The 25554-nt window shown below is 37.0% G+C and overlaps 1 protein-coding gene across 5 annotated transcripts in view; it reads right to left on the minus strand.

The window, feature by feature from the left end:
* The window catches only part of CHM (CHM Rab escort protein), a 181126-nt gene that overhangs the window by 38191 nt on the left and 117381 nt on the right, over nt 1-25554 (minus strand). For all 5 annotated transcript variants that reach the window (XM_054470660.2, XM_063660582.1, XM_063660583.1 and 2 more), the window contains 3 exons: nt 12358-12435; nt 2131-2235; nt 1693-1756 (listed from right to left, as the gene is read on the minus strand). In XM_054470660.2, coding sequence (XP_054326635.1) covers nt 1693-1756; nt 2131-2235; nt 12358-12435 — 247 coding nt within the window. The remainder of the gene's footprint in view (nt 1-1692; nt 1757-2130; nt 2236-12357; nt 12436-25554) is intronic.

Below are 25554 nucleotides of genomic sequence, written 5' to 3' on the forward strand. Positions count from 1 at the left end.
AGTATTTATACTTACACATATAACAAGTATATCTGGGGGACTTTTTTGTATGTAACGTTCATTTATTAGCAATAAAAATTGTTACAAATGAATTGACTTTATCCACTCACATATTTCTTTTATATAAGAAGCAGCTTTCAACTTAAAGAACTATAGGAGCCTACTTTTAGCAGTGGCATACAGAACCGACAGTCACACCTACTGAGTAAGGTGATTTTATCAATCACTATAAAATATGGTCAGAAGGAGAACTGGTACCCTGGAATTTAAAAGGTCTGACTGAGGAAAAATCAGAGGCATAATGACATTCCTCTATGGAACTGGGGGTAAGGAGAAAGAAGAGGGTACTGAAATGAACAACGGTGGTAAGGAAATACCATAACCGGGGATATGTGTGGAAATACATTCAAACCAGGCCTAACAGTGGACTTACAGTCATTGCCATAGGGTTGGCTACTGTCTTTTCCTACCAGATTTTTAAATGTATTCTCTGGGGATTCTCTTTTTCTCCCCATAACAATGTATTTTCAATTTCACAGAAATAATCGTCAAAATCTAGTATTTAGTCTGATTTTCCTAAAATAAATCTGTTATATAAGATGCAACTATTTGTTCCACTGGATGGAAATCCTTAAGAAACCAATGCCATTACATTATTGCCATCATGTATTTTTTAAAAACACATTTAAAAAATACGACAAGCTGAGTACCCTAATCCAAAATCCAAAATGCTCTAAACCGCGCCCCCCGCCAAAAAAAACCCTAAAATCCAAGCACTTCTGATCCCAAGCATTTCGCAGAAGGGATACTCAAACTTTATTACATATAGCTTAATACGCTGTATTTTGCCAGTACTGATTTATACATATTACCATGTAGATTAAGTTAGTAACAATGTTATTAGCACAGGACTCAATGAGGTTTCATCTCACACCTATTATTAACAAGACAAGAGATAACAAGTGTTGACGACGATGTAGAAAAAAGCAGACCCTTTACACTGTCGGTTGGAATGCAAATCAAATCTATACAAACATTATGGAAAACAGTATGGAGGTTCCACACAAAAATTAAAAATAGAATTATCCTATGATCCACCACTCCCATGTTCAATGCAGCATTATTCATTGCAGCGAAGATTTGGAAACAACCTAAGTGTTCATCAATGGAAGAATGGGTTTTTTAAAAATGGGGTGTGTGTATGTGTAAACAATGGAATATTATTCAATCTTTAAAAAAGAAGAAAGTCCTACCATTTGCAACAATATAGATGAACCTGGAGGACATTATGCTAAGTGAAACAAGCCAGACACAAAAAGGAAAATACTGTATGATTGTACTTATACATGAAATACAAAAAGCTTCAAATTCATAGAAGCAGAGAGTAAAACGGTGCTTGCCAGGAGCTAGGCAAAATGGGGAGACGTTGGTCAAAGGGTACAAACTTTCAGTGACACAAAAAGAATAAGTTTTAGAGATCCAATGTACAGCACAAGACTACAGTTAATATGGTATTATATATTTAAAATTTGCTGAAAGTAGATCTTAAGTGTTCTCACCACAAAAAAAAGGTAACTATGTAAAGACATATGTTAATTAGCTTGAGTGTAGTGATTAGTTCACCATGTATATATATACCGAAACATCTTCATATATACAACTTTTATTAAAAATATATAGGACTGAATTTACCTGTTGATCTGAATCTGTTTTTAGGACAGATCTATCTGTAATCAGCACTGCCCTGGAGATCTGCCTGTAATGCACAAAACAGTGAAGCAGTAATTCTGATTCCATGGATAAGTTTCGTTTATAGTTATATAACCACCAGAAGGCACATTTCAAAGATTTAAGTCAGGATAAAAGTGTCACCTCCCAAAACCAAGTCAAGTTCGGCTTTAATCTTTTCTTGGCTCATGAAAGAAGAATGCCTGACCTACAGACAAACCCCAGCTGAAGCAAAGGAGTTGAAATTATGCTAGGCTTCCCTAAAACCAGACCCTGTAAGTGAAGTAAGATATTGAATATATCTTTGGTTTGGCATTTATTTGCATGTTACCTGAAGAACAGAATTATACAGGAATGTCAATAAAATTACCTTCGCTTGCTAATGGGTGGAGGGGGCCTTACCTGTATTGCACACGTGAGCACATGTTCTCAGAAAAGTAACTGTCCTCCACGAGGAAATGCTCAGAGATTATTCTCTGACCAAACTGATCTATAATTGCTTTACATCTATAAAGAAGATAAGCATACCATAAAAGTTCATATTAATGATTAAATAATTGAGAAAAACAACGTAATCGGCTACCAATTTTGAATCTAAAATGAATTTCTCGTGAAGACAAGATTTAAAACTTGCCTACAATTCCACGTTTTCTGACACAAAACTGACACTAAATGACAGAATATATATTCTTATTGCTGTTTTGAGGGCTTTTAAAGTACAAAATGAACATGGAATGCAACTTAAACATGTATTTTGAATGCCATTAATAAGAATAAAGTCAGGATAAGAATTATAGTAAACCATAAGTTTCCTAATATTTAGGAACATAAAAGCATTTCCTTTGTTTAGAAAACAGGCTTTTTTTCTCCCCCTTCACAGCTCTAAGAAAAGAAAGAGAGAAAAATTGATTAAATACCTTGCTATACCATTCAGAGCCTGTAAAGGCCTTTTACAGGGTTTTTATTTTTCTGTTAAATGTTGGTTTCTCTTTTGTCCAAGAATAGCTATATGGTCACGTGTTGGATAATGTTTGAAGGAGAAAAATGTGATAGAGCTTCTTTTAATATCTGTTTCCACTTTACTTCAAAGGATGATCATAGAAAGATTTCTTTGAAGTGCTGTTTCCAAATAAGGAAAACACTTATGCACGGACATTATCAGGTCTCTGTCATCTGATATGTGTTGGGACAATGAATCATATAGAACCCTCCATTGACCTTCTTTCAATGTGTCTAGATAAAAGGATGAAAATTAGAATCCATCTCCTTGCAGTGCCACAAGTTATAAATGTACTTTATAGGGCTCATTATCCAAACTAATGGACTAAGGGCAACATCCTTGAAATGGACTTACCAGCACTGACAAAGCCAGTATGCAATATTTCAGGAACTATATGCAAATGACTGTGTGTTTGCTATATCTTTTGATTATGGAAATATCAATTTATTTGTGTCACAGCTTCTCCTTCAGGGAACAGAATTATTTTATTAGAAATGAACTTATGTGTTGCCCCTCATAAAATGCAAGCAAATTAATTCCAAAAGCATACTGTAAAATACACTGGTATAAGTTAAAATCTGTTCAATCACTCTAAAAATAAGCCATATAAGTGATATTTTCCAGGAATAAAGGCATTAAAAATAAAATGACTAACACTCAAGACCAATAGTGAGAGGAATTTAATTTGTATTTCCTAAATGCAGATTATAATATGCTGGTATTTTTTAATAAATGGCATCCCACTGTTGTAAGGATAGTCTATGATGTCTAGTGATGTTACATGTACATAATAGATATTTTAACCAATTAACCACCTTTTAATATAACATTTGTTATATTACGTTAATATTTACATGATTTTTTTCCATCTCATCTCCACCTTCTTTCTCTTCTACACTTCTGTTTCTATATATACCTCCTCATATTTCATTGAACTAGAGCTCTTGCCTTATAAAATACTTAACAAAATAGATCTGAAGTACTTATATCTGATATTCTCCAAAATAATGTTTTAAAAACTGAAAATATAAATAATTCACTCAGTCTTCTATTTTAAAACACTCATATACCATTTGAAACACAAAGTACTTCAGGCAATTGAGAAGAGAAATCTGTCATTAAACATCAATCTCTATTTGTCCTGTAAGCACTGACGAGTCTTTTTCTTACCTTTAATTCAGAGACTATGTAAAGTCAAGAGGAAATAACTGGGCAGAAAAAAGAGGTTGTTAAATTTCTATATCTTGATAGGGGCTTAGGTTATACAGATTTATCATTTGTTAAAACTCAGTTAAGAAGCACTTAAGATTTGGACCCTTCACTGTATATAAATTTACATCAAAAGAAAAACACTTAACAAATATTGAGCTCCAGGTAATAATATGCAAGCTGAAGTATTTAGGGGAAATTTTACTGACATCTGCAATTTACAGTCAAATGCATTAAAAAGATGACTCAATACATGGATAGAAGGGTTAATATTTGGGTAGACATGTGACTAAACAAGTTTATTAAAATGTTAATTATAGACTCCAGGAGGTGGATATACAGGTGTTCTCTTGAATTCCTTCCATGTCAGTATAAGTTTGAAAATGTTCATTATAAAATGTTAAAATAAAACTGGGGGAGGGGGTCAGTGTTAATATAAATCTCAGACCGGAGTAAGTCTTTACAAAGGGTTCCCATTTAAACTGTATTATTAAACCTGGCCCTCAAGCTTTGTAGGCTTCTAAACATGAACAAGGTTGTTTTGGTGGTAGCCATACCTTTGGTGACAGACATTTGTTTCAAAAGTTATGATATTAGAAAGAACTAACGGAGATCACTCAAAAGGCAAGTATGGGGGTTTGGGAGTTACGGAGCTCAACCATACCAGGAGAAGATACTAATACATGTGCCTATTTATGCTGAGGCTTCTAATGAAACGGTGATTCTCAGAGCAGGAGGAGGAAAAGGAAGCAAATCAGAATCACACCTGGGGGACTTTTTGAAATTATAAAGTACCCCTGGAGATTCTGATAAGCTCCCAAATCCCAGGAAAAAAATCACTGTCAAGCGTGCCACTGCTACTGTTGTATCTCTTATGTTGTGCTAGGTGGAGAAAAGCCAAGGGCTATTGGTACAGATAAAATATTTGTTTCTGCAGAAATTGAGGTGATGGTCACATATGCCCAATTCTCAGTCTGGTAGATCATAATAACATGACTCACCCGATAATATCACGCTGAAGTACTAAGGCTCTAGGCTTAAGCAAAGCTGCTCAAATGAAGACATGTTTAAGCAAGTGATAAGATATGTTTTCCTCTCAGACATTTAACTTACTGTCATATATTCAGCGTAATTGGGAAAACAATGAATAAAAAAACATTGATTTTTAGATCTAAATTTAGTCTTTGTATTATAAAGATTCATATAAAAAATTAGATGACATTTAATTAACAGAAAGCAGCAAAATAAAACAGTGCTGCCAGAGTCATGAAAATACCCCACCCACATAAACCTGAGGAAGCCAGGAAAGATTAAACCACGTAAGATTTAGTTGAGGGCCTTGCTGAGCCTCATAAATAGTAACGTGAGGAAGAACATAATAGGTGTCCCCAGTTACAGGGACACAATGACCAAGCTGATCATACAAAACACTCAAGCCAGACAGAACATTTCTAGAGCTAAGCTTTCTAAATCAACAAATCACAAGTTATTCAGTTATTGGTCCAACGATATAAGTGTGTAGATAGCAAAATGATGATGAGGAAGAAAATAGCAAGATGAAAACTCAATATCTGGAATTTGGCCCAGAAGAGAAAAATAACACTAAAACAAGTATTCAATCTCTGTGATCAGCTAAGCTTTCTAAATCAACAAATCACAAGTTATTCAGTTCTTGGTTCAACGATATAAGTGTGCAGATAGCAAAATGATGATGAGGAAGAAAATAGTAAAATGAAAACTCAAAATCTGGAATTTGGCCCAGAAGAGAAAAATAACTCTAAAACAAGTATTCAATCTCTGTGATCTTCAGAATGAATATACCAAATAATTTTATGATAAAGAAAGCAGAAATCACATATGGAATAATTTAAAGGAAAATGTACTAAGGAAATTAGAAGATTCTCAATCACTGAAGAAAACAAAATAATTTTCCCTAGTCACTGCCCTTCTGAGCTTTCTCAAACACATTAGTTCAAATGCCACCTCATCCATAAAACCATTTCAAATGCTTCCCACTCATTTTTCTTGGGTGAAAAACACTCTCCTAGTTCTAAACACCATTAACAGGCAAATAACTTCAAATCTACAGTTTTAGGCTCTGACCTCTGCTAAGCTCTGTATCCATATTTGTAATTGTCTATTATCTACTACTTTCTGGATAGACTCCAAGCTCCCTTTTAATAAATACTTAATTGAAAAACAAAAATTGTATATAGTCAATGTGTATAATGTAATGACTTGATATAACACTGTGTAATGATTACCACAAATTAATTAACACATCTATTGCCACCCATCGTTACCATCTGTGGGTGTCATGAGGAACTTAAAACCTGCTCTTACCAAATCTCAAGGAAATAATATAGTATTATTAGCCAAGCGTTTTTTAAAACTAGCATGCTGCAAACTGAGTTTATTATGGCTCCTCACCTGCTCCCACTCCCTTGGAATCCCTATGTCAGGCAATGGCATAATCAGCAGTTTTCCTACCTCAAATCTCTTTTTATATCTAGTCTGCTATAACATTTTGATTCCACTTTATAAATACTTCCTGAAACTAGCCTCTTCTCTCCATCTCCACTGATACTGCCTTAGACTCTTATAATGTCTAATACGATAATGACCTGCTAGCAAATTGGTAGTTCATTTGTTCAACATAAATGCATAGCATAACAACCATGTGCCAAGCACTGTTCTAAGAGGTAAGAATAAAAATGTTTTGCCCTAAAGGACAAGATTCAGACAGAGACAATTTTTGAAGATTCAGGCAGAGACAATTTTAAGACAATAGCAAAGTCCAGTGATAAAAGATAAGGATAGGGAATTACACAGTACTAGAAGAGGTACCTAACTCATCTTATGGTGGAGGGGTGGAGTATCAGGGAACGCTCTTTGGAAGAAGTGACACGTTTGTTGCTTTTAAAGGATAACATACAGTTAAGCAAGCAAATAAGGATACAGATATCTCAGGTAGAAGGGCAGAATTTGCAGGGTTACAAAGGCAAGTAAGAGAAGAGCAGGTACAGAGACCCATGAACAGTTCAGTATTATGTGACAATAAAATGAAAAGCAAGTAGGGAAGAGAGATGAGCCTAGACAAGGAGACAGAGGCCAGATTACAGAGTCTCACCCGTCATATGTCATGTAAAAAGGTCTTACACTTTATTCTGAGATTATATAAAGGCACTGAAGCTTTTTAAATAAGGAGGGGGCCAGATCTGCATACCGAACAGATCTCAATGTGCAATTATCCTATAAATTTAGTTGTTCTGTAATGTCCCCCAGTAGACTGTAAGTTCCTTAGAACAAAGACCCTGACTGTCTTATTCTCTGCTGTATCCCCAGTGCCTGGCAAAAAGAAAACAAATAATACTTGTTGCATGGATGGGTGAATGGATGGATGGTTAATGAAGTATTCTGTACTTTGTGACTAGTGTAGAGACAGGAAAAAAACGATACAGAATCTCTGATTTAGGAGGAAAAGAATCACTTTCCATCACAGTGCTTTTTCCAAATCACTGCCAGAATTACTAACTTAAAAGTAGCAAATTTAATCTTGTTTAAAACTACCTCTGATTATAGTCCAAATTCCTTATTAGCATAACACAGAAGAATCTTCACAATAGGTCTCCCCCACACTGGATTCCAAGGTCTCCAATTATATTAATAGTTATTGTTAGCTAACATAGGTAGCACTTACAATGTGTAACAAATGGTTCTACAACTTTTATCTATTTAGTTAATACTTATAATAACCCTATGAGGTAGGTGTAGTCAATTGTCCCAGTTTCTAGATAAAGAAACTGGGTCATAGAGAGTTAAACAATTGCTCAAGTACACACAGCTAGTGACAAAGTCAGGATCCAAATCCAATCTATCTAACTTTAGAGCTGTACTCTTTACTGAAGTCTCCTTGTATACAAGGGCAGGGTCCATGTTTCATTCACTTCTTTATCCCCATAACAACTAGCACGGGGGTTGGCAGACATTAAGTATCTAGAATATGACCACTACCATTTTGCAAGCAGGCCATGCTAAAATCAGTGCTTCAGCAATGACTATTGGTATTAACAGTCAGTCACCTCAAACTTGGTCTAACATTCAATTCATTACTAACTTCCAAGTATCTAGAAAAGGCATAGACAGCCAGACGTGGTGGCTCACGCCTGTAATCCCAGCACTCTGGGAGGCCGAGGCCAGCTGATCAACTGAGGTCAGGAGTTCGAGACCAGCCTGGCAACATGGCGAAACCCCGTCTCTACTAAAACTACAAAAATTAGCCAAGCGTGGTCACGTGCCTGTAATCCCAGCTACTAGGGGGGCTGAGGCAGGAGAATCACTTGAACCTGGGAGGCAGAGGTTGCAGTGAGCCAAGACTGCACCACTGCACTCCAGCCTGGGCAACAAAGTGAGACTCTGTCTCAAAAATAGAAAAAAAGAAAAGAAAAGAAAAGGCATAGACATCAGAAAAATATATTCCTGACATCAAGAAAGAGTCATAGTAGGAAAGCTGGTAAGTGAGACAGGTGAAGTACACAGGAAACAGCAGCTGAAGTAATTAATTACAACTATTGGTTATAGATGTATCTGGTCCTGGTCCAAGGTCATCTCTACCCTACCGAAATATCAAATACTATACTACTAAATGGCCAGATCAAATTTACAAGAGTTTTACCTGGTCAGCATAGCTGCAAAGGAAAAGACAACTGTTCAACTAGGACATTCAGTTTTTCTAAAAACAGTCAATGGAAGCATGCAGTATTAAAATTTAGTGAAAAGGTTTAGAAAAGAACCACTGATGCATACCTATATCCTCTCAAATAAGAAAGCAGAACCAATCAAACAAAAATGAAAAATAAAATCTGGCTGAAAATAGGTATGTATTTGGTTACATATTCCATATACCATGATTTAATGTGCCTCCTCAATGCCCTATTTCTTCTGTCAAAGTTTGTACAGTGTTTTGATGTATAATCACCACATTAAACTCAATGCTGTGATCACTTATACCTCTCTCAGTTTTCCTAAATGGAGAGTGCAAAGAAAAGCACAAAAAGGGTTATAGTCATTCTTTAATCTTTAATCATTTATTTAACTCAAAGTTATTCAGTATAATGGCTACCAGGAACCTGCCTTGGTTCTGAAGATACAACAGTGAGATCCTGCCTTTTCTTACAGAGAACTTATAAAATGATCGTACGAGGGGACGTGACAGTGGGGAGTGGAGACTGACAGAGTAGTCTGTGGGATCACAGAATAAACTCAGAACGTTGACTCAAAGTGTAAGTAGTTCTTAACCGTCCTAAAGAGGACAGAGGATGTCAAGTGTTCCATATAGAAAACTAGGAAAAGAAAGGCAAACTAAAACCATAAGGAGACAAATGCAAATCTTTGCAGATTCCTTAGTTAGTACCCTAATTATACTTAGAATATAACAATTGTTTAAGCCAGCCTTGAATTCTTAAAAAGAAATGTATGTTGGATTTGCCTAATACAATGTCAAGGTTTTTCCCCCAAAAAACTATCCCTCACTTTATATTCAAGTCCTAACAAAACATCTCCTATTACTGGTTATCTCTCTTGTATATTTGATTTTGAATGGCAAAGCTGTGTTTGGTAAAGATATACTGACCTGAGCCAACTTTAGTCAATGCTAGCTTTAGGTATTTATAGAGACTATTTGACTTGCTAGTTTAAAGAGGAAAAATTTAATATAAATATGGTAATTATTACTGAAGGTATAAATATGAACTTACACTTTTCAAGTATTGCTTGAGTCTTAAAACTTTTAAAGATCACTTAAGCAATTTAGTATAGTGAGAATATTGTAGATGACAGTAGTATTATGATTACAGGTTAAGTTTTAAAAACTGTCAAGTTACAGAAATAAATAATTATAGCTTAGAATAAATTTTCCAGGAAGAGATTCATATACAGAATCCAAAATTGTTGCATTCTGAAAAAACAAAATGGACAAGATGATGTTCACTGGAAAACTGGGGTTCTAGTAATATAACAATATAATTAATAGCACAAGACTGTGTGCTATTTAATTTATATTCATAAAAGCAGGCACATCCAAGTTGTTCAACTTTTTAAAATTTCTCACCGGGACTGAAGATTATGCATTATGTGAGAATGGCTTACATTTGAGCATATAAAATATTTTAAGATAATTTATTTCTAAATAAGGAAAAGCCAAGTACTTTCTAAGAACATTACCAAAGAACTATCTAAGAACTCAACCAAGGCATGTCAAATCTAGAAACAGATCCAGAGATTACTGCAGAGTCCATGTCATTCATCTTACAGATAAAGGATCCGGTCCAGAGGAAAGGATTTGCCCACTGTCATTCATGACACTAGTGGAAATCCAAGTCTCCTCTCATTCAAGGGCTACACAACCTTTACTCATGCCTTAGAAGCTACAAAACAAGACATGTCTTTCTTAGAAGCAGTCTGCCTGCTATTTAAAATTCACATTTGATTGTCGGTATATCTGGCAGTTTCATATTGATACGGCCTTAGACTGAATTAAGACCTAGAAACCCCAGTTTGTCATGGAACGCAGTACCCTTTACTAAACCCTCAATTTTACTTTACAGATAAGTGTTTCTCAGTGTCATCTAAGGACTTCCTATACTAGATTCACTTGGGGTTTTCTTTAAAACTGCAAATTACTGCATTCTCCCTAAGCATATTAACCAATTTCACTTTCTGAGGGTGAAGAACAGAAATTTGCATTTTTGCCAAGATTACCTGGTAATTTTTAGGCACATTCAAGTTTGAAAACCACCAATCTAGAGATTCATTTGGTCTCTAGACCATTAGCTTTCAGCTATCTGTTGCAACTGGAATCTGTACCGGATCATAAAAAAGAGCTCCTCTGTTTAGACCATGTCATAAAAACTAAGTCAAAGGTAAGGAAAAGGTAGCCTTTAGTTCAACAAAGGCAATTACTATACTAGCATACCTTTAAAAAACAAACAAACAAACAAACATGAGCTATGCAAATTATTCATGTCACATGGGACTGAAATGGGACCCCAAGGGTAAAAGAATCTAAGCAAATAAACACCAAATAAGCAATTCATTATCTGGCTTTCTGTCATGGGAACATACTCTTGTAGCAAAATGAATGCACAAAGAAACATGATTCTAGAAGTCTAAAGACAACTATTCCTTAACTTCCATAGAGTTCTTCATGAATCAAGATGTTAACATCCTGGGCCTTTAGGGATTAATTTTTCTCTGCATACTATCATGTTTCATTTTGTACTATCCTTCTATAAAAGTGCTAAAGGTACTTTACAAGCCTTTTAAAATATGTATCAATGTTATCTTATACTACAGAATTACTCTTCTAAAGCAAATTTACTATCTAAGCATTACATATTTCTAGAGTTGAGGATTTTCTTCACCATAACTCAAAATACTATTTTTTCACTACAATTAGTCTATAAGAAGTTAATAGACATTGTATGCCACTTAAACGATACAAAACTTTTGGAAAATGAAAGAAACTGCTTAAAATTTATATTAGTTAAGCTTCCAGTTCAAATATTAAAATGTTTTATAACCTCAAAAATACTATTTAACTATATACTCCTAAAAACAATCATCTAAGAAATACAGGTCAGTAGATTGTTGAGAACATGTAACAAAAAAGAAAAACACATTGCAATTTAGATAGTTTCTAAAACTGGATCTAAAATATTTAAGTTTCAGTGTAGAAGGCAGAAATCAGAATATTTTATCCAGTGTAATTCAGACCAGTGATTATAACTGAAATATAAAATACACAGTAAACAGATGGTGTTCAGCTCTTTTAAGGAACAGGTAAATTCTTATTTCAATCCTAAAGCAGCCTATAGGCCTGATACTATTGTAAAAAATTTATCCTCAGATAAGAGGGCAGCATAGTTTATGACAACAATCTACCTAAAAACTCATTAAAGTCTTTTCTCTTGGGGTGACATGCATTATCAGCAGAGATTAATCTGATGAGTCTTTAGGTGAATTCCATTTTTAAAAATGCAATAACAGAGGGCTTTGTTGTCATCTGATGAAAATCAATTAGAGGAGGTAAGGCCACAAGGAAAACTAACATCACTCATCACCCACCCCCTGGCAGCTGAAATGATTTGTCTTCCAAGCTTGGATGACCAGGAGCTATAGGCATATTGCAGGGAAATTAATTTAGTTTCTATATTCTGAACTCACTATTCTTGTTCTGGAGGACCTAAACACAAATTACTTTTAATCAAGGTTGATATGTTATTAATACCAAGGAGGATCTTTGAAGAATCTTTTTCTTAAAACTGACTTCAGCATTTTTCACTTGTGTTTGGGAGATATATCTATATCTATATAGATATATAGATATATATATATATGAAGGTTACTTATATCATCCTTACTTTCTGGATTCTTTGTCCACTACAAGGCACTGTACTGAATGGCGAAGACAATAAATTCCACCAAACACAGCACACATCCTAGAAAGAGAACAGGAAAATAAGAATTAGGGTAATTGGGTTGAAAATAAAGGTAAAAGTATTTTCTTTTAAGTATTTTACACTTCATAACTGGTATTACAGAAAAAACATTTTGATAATGTATTATTTTCTCTATCATAATATTAAAAATCTCTCAGAGGTAAGATTAGTAATATCTTGACACAGTAGAGGTGCTACTGATAATAATACAATGCTGACACTTAGAACTGTGACCAAACCGAAAGTGTCCCTAAGCAAGAGCCAATTATCCCCCGAAAATCAGCTCCTGCCTACCTAAGGTACAAAGAACACAAACAGCTTCAAGAGGTAATGCATGTATGACACATCCAAGAGAAATCACCATTGAGAAGTGTTAAAGAGGAATTAAGCAGGGAAGACTCTGGAAGACTCCTAGATATTTTACTTACAATAAATGTAAACAAAATCTCCAGTAGCCAAAACTAAACTGGGAACTGAAAGCTAGAGCAGTAAACATGAGTAAATGCAGCAGAAGCCCTAGGGAGTGTGTCTATCTCAGTAGTAATCTAAGTGCATAAGTTTTAATGCACACATAAGGAGAGGAGAGGCCTTAAGATCCAAACAAGGCAGTAAGTAGGAAAGGAGATATTTTCTTATAATATCTGGATTATTAAAGAGCTATGCCTCAGTTAAAGGGTAACCAAGAAAAGAAATCCATGTACAAAAAGAGGGAGAAAACAAGCAAAAAAAAAAACCCATTTCTGTTTGGGTGGATCTCTGAATGGAGGAAGATTACACTGTGTATTTATTAATATTATCAGTAGTCTGCCCTCATACATGTTAGGGGTTTGAAATTATACCACTATATGATAAAAGAAACTCTCAGCCAATAAAATATAAAATATCATGAGAAGTGGCTCTGGGTCAGTGAGTAGACTCCTGGACACTTAGGGGAAGCAATGGCTAAAGCTTTCTGGTGGAATAAGACTAACCAAGGCCACATGAGATTGCCACAGATAGAGTCCCTAGATGATGAGTTTATAATCTAAAATTATACAACACATGAGGAAACACATCTTACTTTGAGTGAGCAGACAAAAGAAATAGGATTAAACTCCCCAAAATGTTATTTGGATAGTATAACTATCTGATTGAGATTATAAAATGGGTATGCTTAGGGTGAATGAATAAAAAACACAGAAAAATAATAATGGAATGTCCAGAAAGACGACCATGATAGGCTGAAAAATGCACTCTCCCATTAAGATGCTCACATTTTAATCTCTGGCTCCTGTGAATACATTACCATACCTGGCAAGAAGGACTTTACAGTGGTGATTAATGCACTGATCTTGAGACTGGGAGATTATTCTAGTGGGTGCAACATAATCACAAGTGTCTTTAAAAGAAAGAGGTGGCCAGGGAGCAGAGGCTCACACCTGTAATCCCAGCACTTTGGGAGGCCGAGGCAGGCGGATCACCTGAGGTCAGGAGTTCTAAGACCAGCCTGGCTAACATGGTGAAACCCCGTCTCTACTAAAAATACAAAATTAGCCAGGTACGGTGGTGCATGCCTGTCATCCCAGCTACACGGGAGGCTGAGGCAGGAGAATTGCTTGAATCTGGGAAGCAGAGATTGCAGTGAGCCAAGATCGCGCCACTGCACTCCAGCCTGGGTGACAGAGTGAGACTCCGTATCAAAAAAAAAAAAAAAGGGAAGAAAGAGGCAGGGCCGGGAGCGGTGGCTCACGCCTGTAATCCTAGCACTTTGGCAGGCAAGGCAGGCAGACCACCAGAGGTCAGCAGTTCAAGACCAGCCGGGCCAACATGGTGAAACCTTGTCTCTACTAAAACTACAAAAATTAGCTGGGCATGGTGGCACACGCCTGTAATCCCAGGTACTCGGGAGGCTGAGGCAGGAGAATCACTTGAACCTGGAAGGTGGAGGTTGCAGTGAGCTGAGATTGTGCCACTGCACTCCAGCCTGGGCGAGAGCAAGACTCTGTCAAAAAAAAAAAAAAAGAAAGAAAGAAAGAAAAAAAGAAAAGGAAAGGAGAAAGGAGACGGGAGGGGAGGGGAGGGGAGGGGAGGGGAGGACAGGAGTCAGGAAGGCCAAAGTCAAAGAAGATGATGTGAAGACAGGAGTAGACGTCAGAATGATCCCACTGTTGGGAGTGGGGCACATGCCAAGGAATGCAGGCAGCTTCTATATGCTAGAAAAGACAAGGAACAGATTCTCCCCTAGCAGCCCGAGAAGAGATGCAGCCCTGCCAACCAGTTTTAAACTTCTGACCTCCAGGATGGTAAGATAATACATTTGTGTTGTTAAAAGCTACTAAGTTTGTTATGGCACCAATAGGAAAGTAATAAAAAGATCCATGTATGTATGGAAATGATGACAGAAGTGGCATTACAAAACAGTGGGGAAAGAATGGAACCTTGAAAAAATGATTTGGAAGGAGAAGAGCCAAGATGGCACACTAGACACAGCCAATAAAAGCTTCTCCCACCAAGAGAGACCAGACAATCAAGTAGACAAGCATACTGCATCTTCAGGAAGAAGGCACTGAGAGTGGATATAGAGAGAAAGAATGCAGGCCCCAGGGCTGAAAAGAGAGGAGGCCGAGAATACTCCATGGGGTTGCCAAACACCAAAACTTGTTCCTGGCCACTAGCGGCTCCTAAAGAAGGGGTGAGTGAAATAGGCATAGAATGGTTCACCTTTGTCATGGACCTCTGGAATGCTAGATGCAGGAGCCCCTATGAGCCCCATGGACATTTGAGATGGCAAGGAGAATTGCTTGGAGAGTTGGTAGAGACAGAAATCCAGTATACTTGGAGCCCAGAAGGTTTGGCATGGGAAGAGTTGCAGTGGAGCACAACCAAGGGAGCCCATCCCCCAAGGCTCACCATGCTCCTCTAGGTGGTTTTATCCTTTGTGAACAACTGGACCTGGAGACTGCAAGGCTATCTTACCTGCAGGATTGGGCCGGTGTGATCTAAACAAACCCCCATGTGCTGATATCTCCTCTGGCCACACCTGCTTGCAGCACAGCCTCAGCTGCCCTGACAAAATCCTTGCCAGAGTTCACTATCATAGATCATTGACTGACAGTCTCCACCTTCCCATCAGAGTATTTTTGAAGACAAACCTCCACCAGTGAGCATCCACTTGCAGCCTCCCTTCAACGGTGCGTACTCAGCTACAGCCTCCCCAAGCCACGCTGCCAGGGCCCACATGCATAAGAATCCACCACCACCACATCAGCGCCCATGCACACACAAACCAACCACAGTCCCACTGACACACTGGGAGCCCTTCCCTCAGCGATACCATTGCTGCAGTCACCCATGGAGCCCAACACTGCCCTGCTAGTGTACATTTGCCTGTGCCCCAGCTGCCACAACACCCATTCTGTGCCTCCCACGCCCAATTGCAGCACTTCTGCTGGCAGCCCCTGTTGAAGAATTGTTGCCATTGGAATGGGAACACCTCACCTTCTCCAGCACAGCAGGTGCTTGACCTCAATAAACCAGAACAAAGCAGCAGGCCTGGTCCCAGCCACCTAGGGTTAGAGCATGCAGCCCAGGACAGGTGAGCTGAGCCTTGGCCACCTAAAAGTACCCAGAAAGGAAGCCAATGAAATAAACCCAACTTATACCACAAACAAACCTTCAAGGAAATAAAAAAATATAAAAGCAAAAAACCCATATAAAAAAACTCCCAGCAACTTCAGAGGTTAAACACCAGCTCACACAGACGAGAAAGAACTACCGTAAGAATTCTGGAAACCCTGGCATCATCCAGATACCAAAATCTGGCAGAGATATAACAGAAGAAGAAAACCTCGGGCCAATATCCTTGATTATTTCAATAGATGTAGAAAAGACTTTCAATAAAATTCAAAATCCATTCATGTTTAAAATGCTCAATAAGTTAGGTATTGAAGGAACATACCTCAAAATAATAAGAGCCATCTCTGACACAACCACAGTCAATATCATGCTGAATGGGCAAAAGCTGGAAGTATTCCCCTTGAATACTGGCACAAGACAAGGATGCCCTCTCTCACCACTCCTATTCAACACAGTATTGGAAATTCTGGCCAGGGCAATCAGGCAAGAGAAAGAAATAAAGTGCATCAAAATAGAAACAGAGGAAGTCAAACTATCTTGTCTGCAGATGACATGATCCTATATCTAGAAACCCCATAGTCTCAGCCAAAAGTTTCTTAAGCTAATAAACAACTTGAGCAAAGTCTCAGGATACAAAATCAATGTGCAAAAATCACTAGCATTCCTATACACCAACAACTGTCAAGCCGAGAGGCAAATCAGGAAAGACCACCCATACACAATTGCCACAAAATGAATAAACTACCTAGGAATACAGCTAACTGAAGAGGTGAAAGATCTCTCCAAGGAGAACTACAAACCACTGCTGAAAGAAATCAGAGATGACACAAACAAATGGAAAAACATTCATGCTCATGAATATGAAAAATCAATATTGTTAAAATGGCCATACTGCTCAAAGCAATTTATAGATTCAATGCTATTTCCATTAAACTACCACTGATATTCTTCAAAGGACTACAGAAAAAAACTATTTTAAAATTTACATGGAACCGTAAAACAGCCTGAATAGCCAAGGCAATCCTATGCAAAAAGAACTAGGCTGGAGGTATCAGGCTACCTGACCTCAAACTATACTACAGGGTTACACTAACCAAAGCAGTATGGTACTGGTACAAAAACAGACACATAGACCAATGGAACAGAATACAGAACCCAGAAAAAAGACCACACACCTACAACTATCTGACCTTTGACAAACCTGACAAAAACAAGCAATGGGGAAAGGATTCCCTATTCAATAAATGGTGCTAGGATAACTGGCTTAGCCACATGCAGAAGATCAAAACTGGATCCCTTCCTTACACCATATATATACCTAAATTAACTCAAGATAGATTAACAACTTAAATGTAAAACCCCAAACTATAAAAACCCTGGAAGACAATCTAGGAAATACCATTCTGGACATAGGCATGGGCAAAGATTTCATGACGAAGATGCCAAAAGCAATTGCAACAAAAGCAAACATTGAAAAATGGGATCTAATTAAACTAAAGAGCTTCTGTACAGCAAAAGAAACTATCAACAGAGTAGCCAACCTACAGAATGGGAGAAAATTTTTACACTCTATCTATCTGACAAAGGTCTAATATCCAGCATCTATAAGGAACTTAAAGTAATTTAAAAGAAAAAAATCACCCCATTAAAAAAGTGGGCGAAGAATATGAACACACGCTTTTCAAAAGAAGACATACACGCAGCCAACAAGCATATGGAAAAAAGTTCAACATCAGTGATCATTAAAGAAATGTAAATCAAAACCACAATGAGATACCATCTAGCACCAGTCAGAATGGCTATTATTAAAACATCAAAAAATAACAGATGCTGGCAAGGTGGTGGTGAAAAAGGAATGCTTATACACTGTTGGTGGGAGTGTAAATTAGTTCAACCATTATGGATGACTGTGGATATTCCTCAAGGACCTAAAGACAGAAATATCATTCAACTCTGCAATCCCATCACTGGGTATATAACCAAAGGAATATAAATCATTCTATTGTAAAGACAACAAACACATGAATGTTTATTGCAGCACTCTTCACAACAGCAAAGACACAGAATCAACCTAAATGTCCATCAATGACAGAAGGGATAAAGAAAATGTGGTACATATATACTGTGGAATACTATGCAGCCATAAAGAAAGATGAGTTCATGTCCTTCACAGGGACACGGATGGAGCTGGGGGCCATTATCGTTAGCAAACTAACACAGGAACAGAAAACCAAATACCACTTGTTTTCACTTATAAGTGGGAGCTAAATGATGAGAATATATGGTCATATAGAGGGGAACAACATACACTGGGGCCTATGGGTCAAAGGAGGCTGGGAGGAGGGAGAGGATCAGGAAAACTAACTATTGGGTACTAGGCTTAATACCTGGGTGATGAAATAATTTATACAACAAGTCACCATGACACAAGTTTAGCTATGTAACAAACCTGCAAATGTAGCCCTGAACTTAAAATCAGTTTTTTAAAAAAGAAAAAAACAAACAAAATACAATTCTGGCGACCCTAAAAGGCAGAGTGCCTTCTTACCTCCACACAACCACACTAGCTCTATAGCAGTGGTTCTTAACCAGATTGAAATGGCTGAAATGACAGACATATATTTCAGAACCTGGATGGGAAGAAAGCTCAATGAGATACAGGAGAAGGTTGAAAGGCACCCAAGTAAAGCAGTAAAATGATCCAAGAGTTGAAAGATGATTTAGCCATTTTAAGAAAGAACCAAACAGAGCTCTGGAAATAAAAAAAAAAATCACTACAGGAATTTCATAATGCAACTGGAAGCATAAATAACAAAATAAACCAATCTGAGGGGAAAAAAAACCCCTCAGAATTTGAGGACTGATGCTTCGAATCAACACAAACAAAAATTTTTCAAAGAACTGAAAAACTGAACAAAACCTCTGAGAAATATGGGACTACAAAAAGAGACCAAACCTATAACACATTGGCATTCCTGAAAGAGATGGAGATAGAGCAAGCAACTTGGTAAACATATTTGAGGATATTATCCATAAAAATTTCCCCAACCTTGCTAGGGAGGTCAACACACAAATTCAGGAAATCCAAGAACCCCTGTGAGATAATATGCAAGATGACAATCCCCAAAACACAGTCATCAGATTCTCCAAGGTCAACTCAAAAGAAAAAGTCTTGAGAGCTGCTAGAGAGAAGGGGCAGATCAGGTACAAAGGGAACCCCATCAGGCTAACAACAGACCTTTCAGCAGAAACATTACAAGCCAGAAGAGATTAGGGGCCTATATACAGCATTCTTAAAAAAAGAAATCCCAACACAAAATTTCATATCTAGCCTAAGTGTCACAAGCAAAGGAGAAATAAAATACTTTTAGACAAGCAAATGCTAAGCGAATTCGTTACCACCACACCTACCTTAAAAGAGGTCCTCTGTTCTCACTCATAGGTGGGAATTGAACAATGAGAACACATGGACACAGGAAGGGGAACATCACACTCTGGGGACTGTTGTGGGGTGGGGGTAGGGGGGAGGGATAGCATTCGGAGATACACCTAATGCTAAATGATGAGTTAATGGGTGCAGCACACCAGCATGGCACATGTATACATATGTAACTAACCTGTACATTGTGCACATGTACCCTAAAACTTAAAGTATAATAATAATAAAATAAAAAAATAAAAAAAGAGGTCCTCAAGGGACCTAAATATGGAAAAGAAAGATATTTGCCAGCAGAAAAACATGCTAAAGTACATAGACCACTGCCACTATAAAGCAACCACACAACCAAGTCTACAAAACAACCAGCTAACAATATGATGACAGGATCAAATCTTCACATATCAATACTGACCTTGAAAGTAAACAAGATAAACGTCCCACTTAAAAGGCATAGAGTGGCAAGTTGGATAAAGAAGCAAGACCCAACAGTATGCTGTCTTCAAGAGGCTCATCTAACATGCTGTGACACCCATAGGCTCAAAGTAAACAGTTGGAAAAAGATCCATCAAGCAAATGGAAAACAACAAAGAGCAGGGGATGCTATTCTTATTTCAGACAAAACAGACTTTAAGCCAAAAATGATCAAAAAAGACAAAGAAGGGCATTACATAATGATAAAGGTTTCAATTCAATAAAAAGACTTAACTATCCTAAATGAACCCAACACAGGAGCACCCAGATTCATAAAACAAGTTCTTAGTGACCTACAAAGAGACTTAGATAACCACACAATAATAGTGGGAGACTTCAATACCCCACTGATAGTGTTAGATTACTGAGGCAGAAAAATAACCAAGATATTGAGGACCTGAATTCAGAATACCCTACCCAACAACGACAGAATATACAATATTCTCATCTGCACATAGCAAATCCTCTAAAATCGATCACATGTTCAACCATAAAGCAACTCTCAACAATTTTTTAATCAAACCAACGAAACTCAGAATACAGAACAATAAAAATAGAAGTCAATACCAAAAATATCACTCAAAACCACACAATTACATGGAAATTAAACAACCTGCTACTGAATGACTTTTAGGGAAATAATGAAATTAAGGCAGAAATTTTTAAAAAATGCTTTGAAATGAACAAAAACGAAGATATGACATACCAGAATCTCTTGGACATAGCTAACACAGAATTAAGAGGAAAGCTTATAGCGCTAAATGCCTTTCTCAAGAAGTTAGAAATGCCTCAATTTAATGACATAACATCACACCTAAAAGAACTAAAAAAAACAAAAAACAAAAGCAAATCAACTCCAAAGCTAGCAAGACAAGAAATAACCAGAATCAGAGCTAAACTGAACAAAACTGAGGTGCAAAAATCCACACGAAATATCAATGAAACCAAAAGGTGGGTCTTTGAAAGAATAAACAGATTGGTAGACGACTAGCTAGACTAATAAAGAAAAAAAACGGAGAAGGTCCAAATAAACACAATCACAAATGACAAGGTGACATATAACCGACCCCACTAAAATACAAAACACCCTCGGAGACTATTACAAACACCTGCATGTACACAAACTAGAAATTCTAGAAGAAATGGATAAATTCCTAGAAACCTACAATCCCCAAGACTGAACAAGGAAGAAACTGAAATACTGAACAGACTAATAATAAGTTCTAAAATTGAATCAGTAATAAAGTCTACCAACCAGAAAATGCCCTGGGCCACACAGAGTCACAGCCCAAATCCTACTAGACGTACAAAGAGCTGGTACCAATCCCACTGAAACTACCCCAAAAAATCGAGGAGGAGGGTCTTTTCCCTAACTAATTCTATGAAGCCAGTGTCTTTCTGATACCAAAACTTGTCAGAGACACAATGAAAAAAGAAAACTTCCGGCCAATATTCTTCACGAACACAGATGCAAAAATCTTCAAAAAAATACTAGTAAACTGAATCCAGCAGCATAAAAACTAATCCACCATAATCAAGTAGACTTTATTCCTGGGATGCAAGGTTGGTTCAACATATGCAAATCAATAAATGTGATTAATAAATATGCCCAAGTGGCAGTCTGCCTCCTGTTGTTGATAGGGGAATACTGATATAGGGGAAACTGATGTAATCGAGACAATCAGCCCAATCTTCATCGTCAATTTTCTATTGATACTGAAAGAGCCCATATGAACATGAAATATTACAGGCCCATTCCACATCAATAGGCTGAATTAGGTTAAGTCCCCCAAAAAGACAAGGAAAAAAACCTGTCAGTTGGGCATAAGATACATGAAGAAAATACAGAGGTGAGAGAGGGAACAAACGCCACCATTGTGAGCTACACATATCTCCCCTTTCTAACAGTCAAGACTGGTATGGAGAAAAAAAACAATCAGAAGCAGTATGAAAAATGCATACGCATATGTAGCTATACACCTTTGCAATTGCAGAAATGTATAGTAGACCACATAATCAGTGTTCCAAATTTGCCTGAGGATATCTTATGCCACGTGAATGGTAGCACCTGTGTTTCCAAGCTCTTCGTAAGCAGCTATACATGAGTTATTACCTATCAACCTACTGAATTTTCCATTTCAGTCAGATGGACCATGTTTACATATACACATACACACACAGAAAAAGAGCATTAGATAAAACTTAATATTATTGAATCAATTCTCCGCTGGAGAAAAATAACTTTTAAATGTCTTTCCACATTACAAGAAATACAAAGGAATAAATTCAGAACCCACTGGAAGCTGTATAAGGTTAAAAATAAATAAAACAATATGCCACAGGCTATTACATTATCAAAAGCCTAAATAATCCACTTAACCAAAATTAAACGTAATTTTCTATAAAGACCTCCTTTTATGAAATAGTATAATGTTTATGAAATATACTATTACTTTATAATATTAAGTATCCTTTTCTTTGAAAATTAATTTTATAAAGTATTTTTAGGCTAAATGGGACCTCAAATACATTTAAATATAGTTATAGATGCCGAGATATAGGGACATCTATAACTACTTATAGTAAATCATCAAAAAATTACCTGATTTTCAACAATATGATTTATTAACAGTGGATATATACTATATGGAAAAAAACAGAAGAATGTAAAGAATGTTAAGAACTAGTTAGTGTGAATGATGGGAAATATTATAGAAGTTTAATAATGAGACAGAATTGTAATAATTCATTTAAATATCCTCTTAATTTTAAATGAGAACATAAGAAGTATTTTGTGCTCTTGGAAAGGTATATGGTTACATGTGCACATACATTTTTCATACTGCTTCTCATTGCTTTTTCCCCCATACCAGTCTTTGTTAGAAAGGGAAGCTATGTGTAGCTCATAATGGCAGCATTTGCTCTCTGTCACCTCTGTATTTTCTTCACGTACCTTATACCCAAGTGAAAAAAAAAAAAAAAACAGTGATTTGTAAGAAGTGCCACACAAAATGAGTATTGATATGAAGACTCCTCTGTATGCTATTCTTATCAGTCATTCCGATAGTCTTTAAAAAAATAAGTTTTGGTTGGGCGTGTGAGGATTACTTGGTGTCAATGAGCAATAGCGGAAATCTTTTTTTTTTTTTTTTTTTGAGATGGAGTCTCGTTCTGTCACCCAGGCTGGAGTGCAGTGGCACGATCTCGGCTCACCGCAAGCTCTGCCTCCCAGGTTCATGCCATTCTCCCGCTTCAGCCTCCTGAGTAGCTGGGACTACAGGTGCCCACCACCACACCCGGCTAATTTTTTCTATTTTTTAGTAGAGACGGGGTTTCACCGTGTTAGCCAGGATGGTCTCGATCTCCTGACCTCGTGATCCGCCTGCCTCAGCCTCCCAAAGTGCTGGGATTACAGGCGTGAGCCACCGCGCCTGGCCCAATAGTGGAAATCTTTTATAAGTGGGTAAGAAGCACAACAGTAGGGAGTTCTTGAGAGCTGTATTCAAAACCCAAATAGGAGGCATTTACATGAGAAGTAGGGAATTACATGTGGGGAAATAACTATTGGCTACATACTGTTCTTTGGGGCACACAGCCAACAACAACCACCATACAAATAATAATCACAACTAGCATTGAGTGCTTACTACACAACAGATGTTTTACATGTATTAACACACTATATCCTACAATAATCCTATAAGCCAGGGTTTCACAGATTTGGAAACTGAGGAAGACGTCAAGTGAATTGCTTGAGGTCATTTAGGAAATGGTATTGCTGGGGTAAAAATCCAAGTGATTTGGTCTCAGAGGTTTCTCTGTTAACCATCATACCAACCTGGCCCATTGTCAGTATTATCTTTCTTGGGATTATGAAGGAAAGCAACAGAATCAGATGACCAAATTTACTCTAAGACTTGTTCTAATTCCTGTTGAATTGCAAAAATTATTACAAAGAGTAAAATAATCCCTCAACTTCTACACATTATTTTCTCTCAAGAAAGTACATGTTTATTCTGTCTGTACATGTTAAATGGATTATGTGTGACTTCATTTTAGATAGTGCAAAAACTCAAAGGAAGTATAACCATGGGAATAGTGGTCTTCAGAGTACCTAGCAAATTATGACTATCTTGTAATCCGTATTTTAAAAAGTGATATATAAAGTATACTGGTAAGCTAGAAATTTTTAAATAAAGAAAATGCTGTGAGTAGAATGTAAATACTTTACCATGATTTTGGGGGAGGTAATAAGTTTCCACATGACACGTTTTCTTCCAGTGCATTAAATGGCAGCCTAACAACCCAAAGGTTAACACGCCTTAGTGAAGGACAATTAAGCAACCAAAGATGACAAACAACTCTGAGATGTCAGGCAGGCTCCAGCTTTGGTGCAGTTTATAGCAGCCATCCTAAGGCCTAACATAACGCCTGGCGAGACAGCTCTGTACACCTCCCTTCCAAAGGGTAGTATGCAGGCCAGCGGCAAGCAAGTATAAATTTTGCAGGACTTATCTAAAAAAGAAATCTACTAAACACAGTAGGTAGGACTGTCCCTACACTACAAAAATACATTTGAACTCTTTATCTTTATCGAATTCCATTAAAAACAAACCAAACAAAAAGGTCTGTTACAAGAGAAAAATTAGAGTGACCATTGATCATCAATGTGCTTTAGTGACACCCCAGCTAAAACCATAAACTGAAAAGCAGAAGTTCCATTCCAACAGTAAGTGTAGGCATGTCTACATGTCACGAGACACTACAAGGCTTCAGTGATTGCATCTATCTATAAAAAGTTCAACTTTGTTTCTTGTAACTATATTCATACATATGCATTTATCATAACACTATATTTAAAACAACATACTGAGTTTTCTGTCAGGTTGTAATGTTGACCTGATTGGTGGCTGCCAGTCTGAAAAAATACATGTAGGGAAACCTAAATGCATATATTTATTTTTATATACACACACACACGGGAAGGGGATCCCAAAAGTCTTAGTGGTATTTACACACATGTGCATGAACTATAAATGCAGTTTTTACACAGGATGGTCTTAGTGCTGTTTACACACATGTTCATGCACTATAAATGCAGTTTTACTATATACTGTAGATCAGATAGCATGTTTGTGGGTTACATACTTATATTGCATATTTATGCTACTAAATCATGTAGTAGTAATATAAATGATATAAATATGCAATATAAGTATGTAACCCACAAACATGCTATCTGATCTACAGTATAAAGTAAATTATCAGAGTGTTCACTTATGCTAACGTCCCCCAATTTTTTTTCTTCCTTTTTTGGTATTTGGTATCTTTCTTTGAGCAGGAAGTAGAGGGAAGGAGAATATTTGTATGGTGGGTGTCAGAAGGTAAATGCTGCATTTTGCTGTAGTGGGTCTGGCTCCTGGGAAGGCAAAATTGGACGGCATATGCCATAGCATCATCTCTCCCCAAGATCCCTGCTAAGACTCAAGCTATTGGAATCCAACTCAGCATACATAGACAACTGGCCTGAAACAGAATGCTTCCTCAAGAGCAGTAGCTAAATACAGATGCTCCTTGCCTTGTAAATTGAAAAT

Source organism: Pongo pygmaeus, chromosome X, assembly GCF_028885625.2.
Source record: "Pongo pygmaeus isolate AG05252 chromosome X, NHGRI_mPonPyg2-v2.0_pri, whole genome shotgun sequence".
Lineage (NCBI taxonomy): Eukaryota > Metazoa > Chordata > Mammalia > Primates > Hominidae > Pongo > Pongo pygmaeus.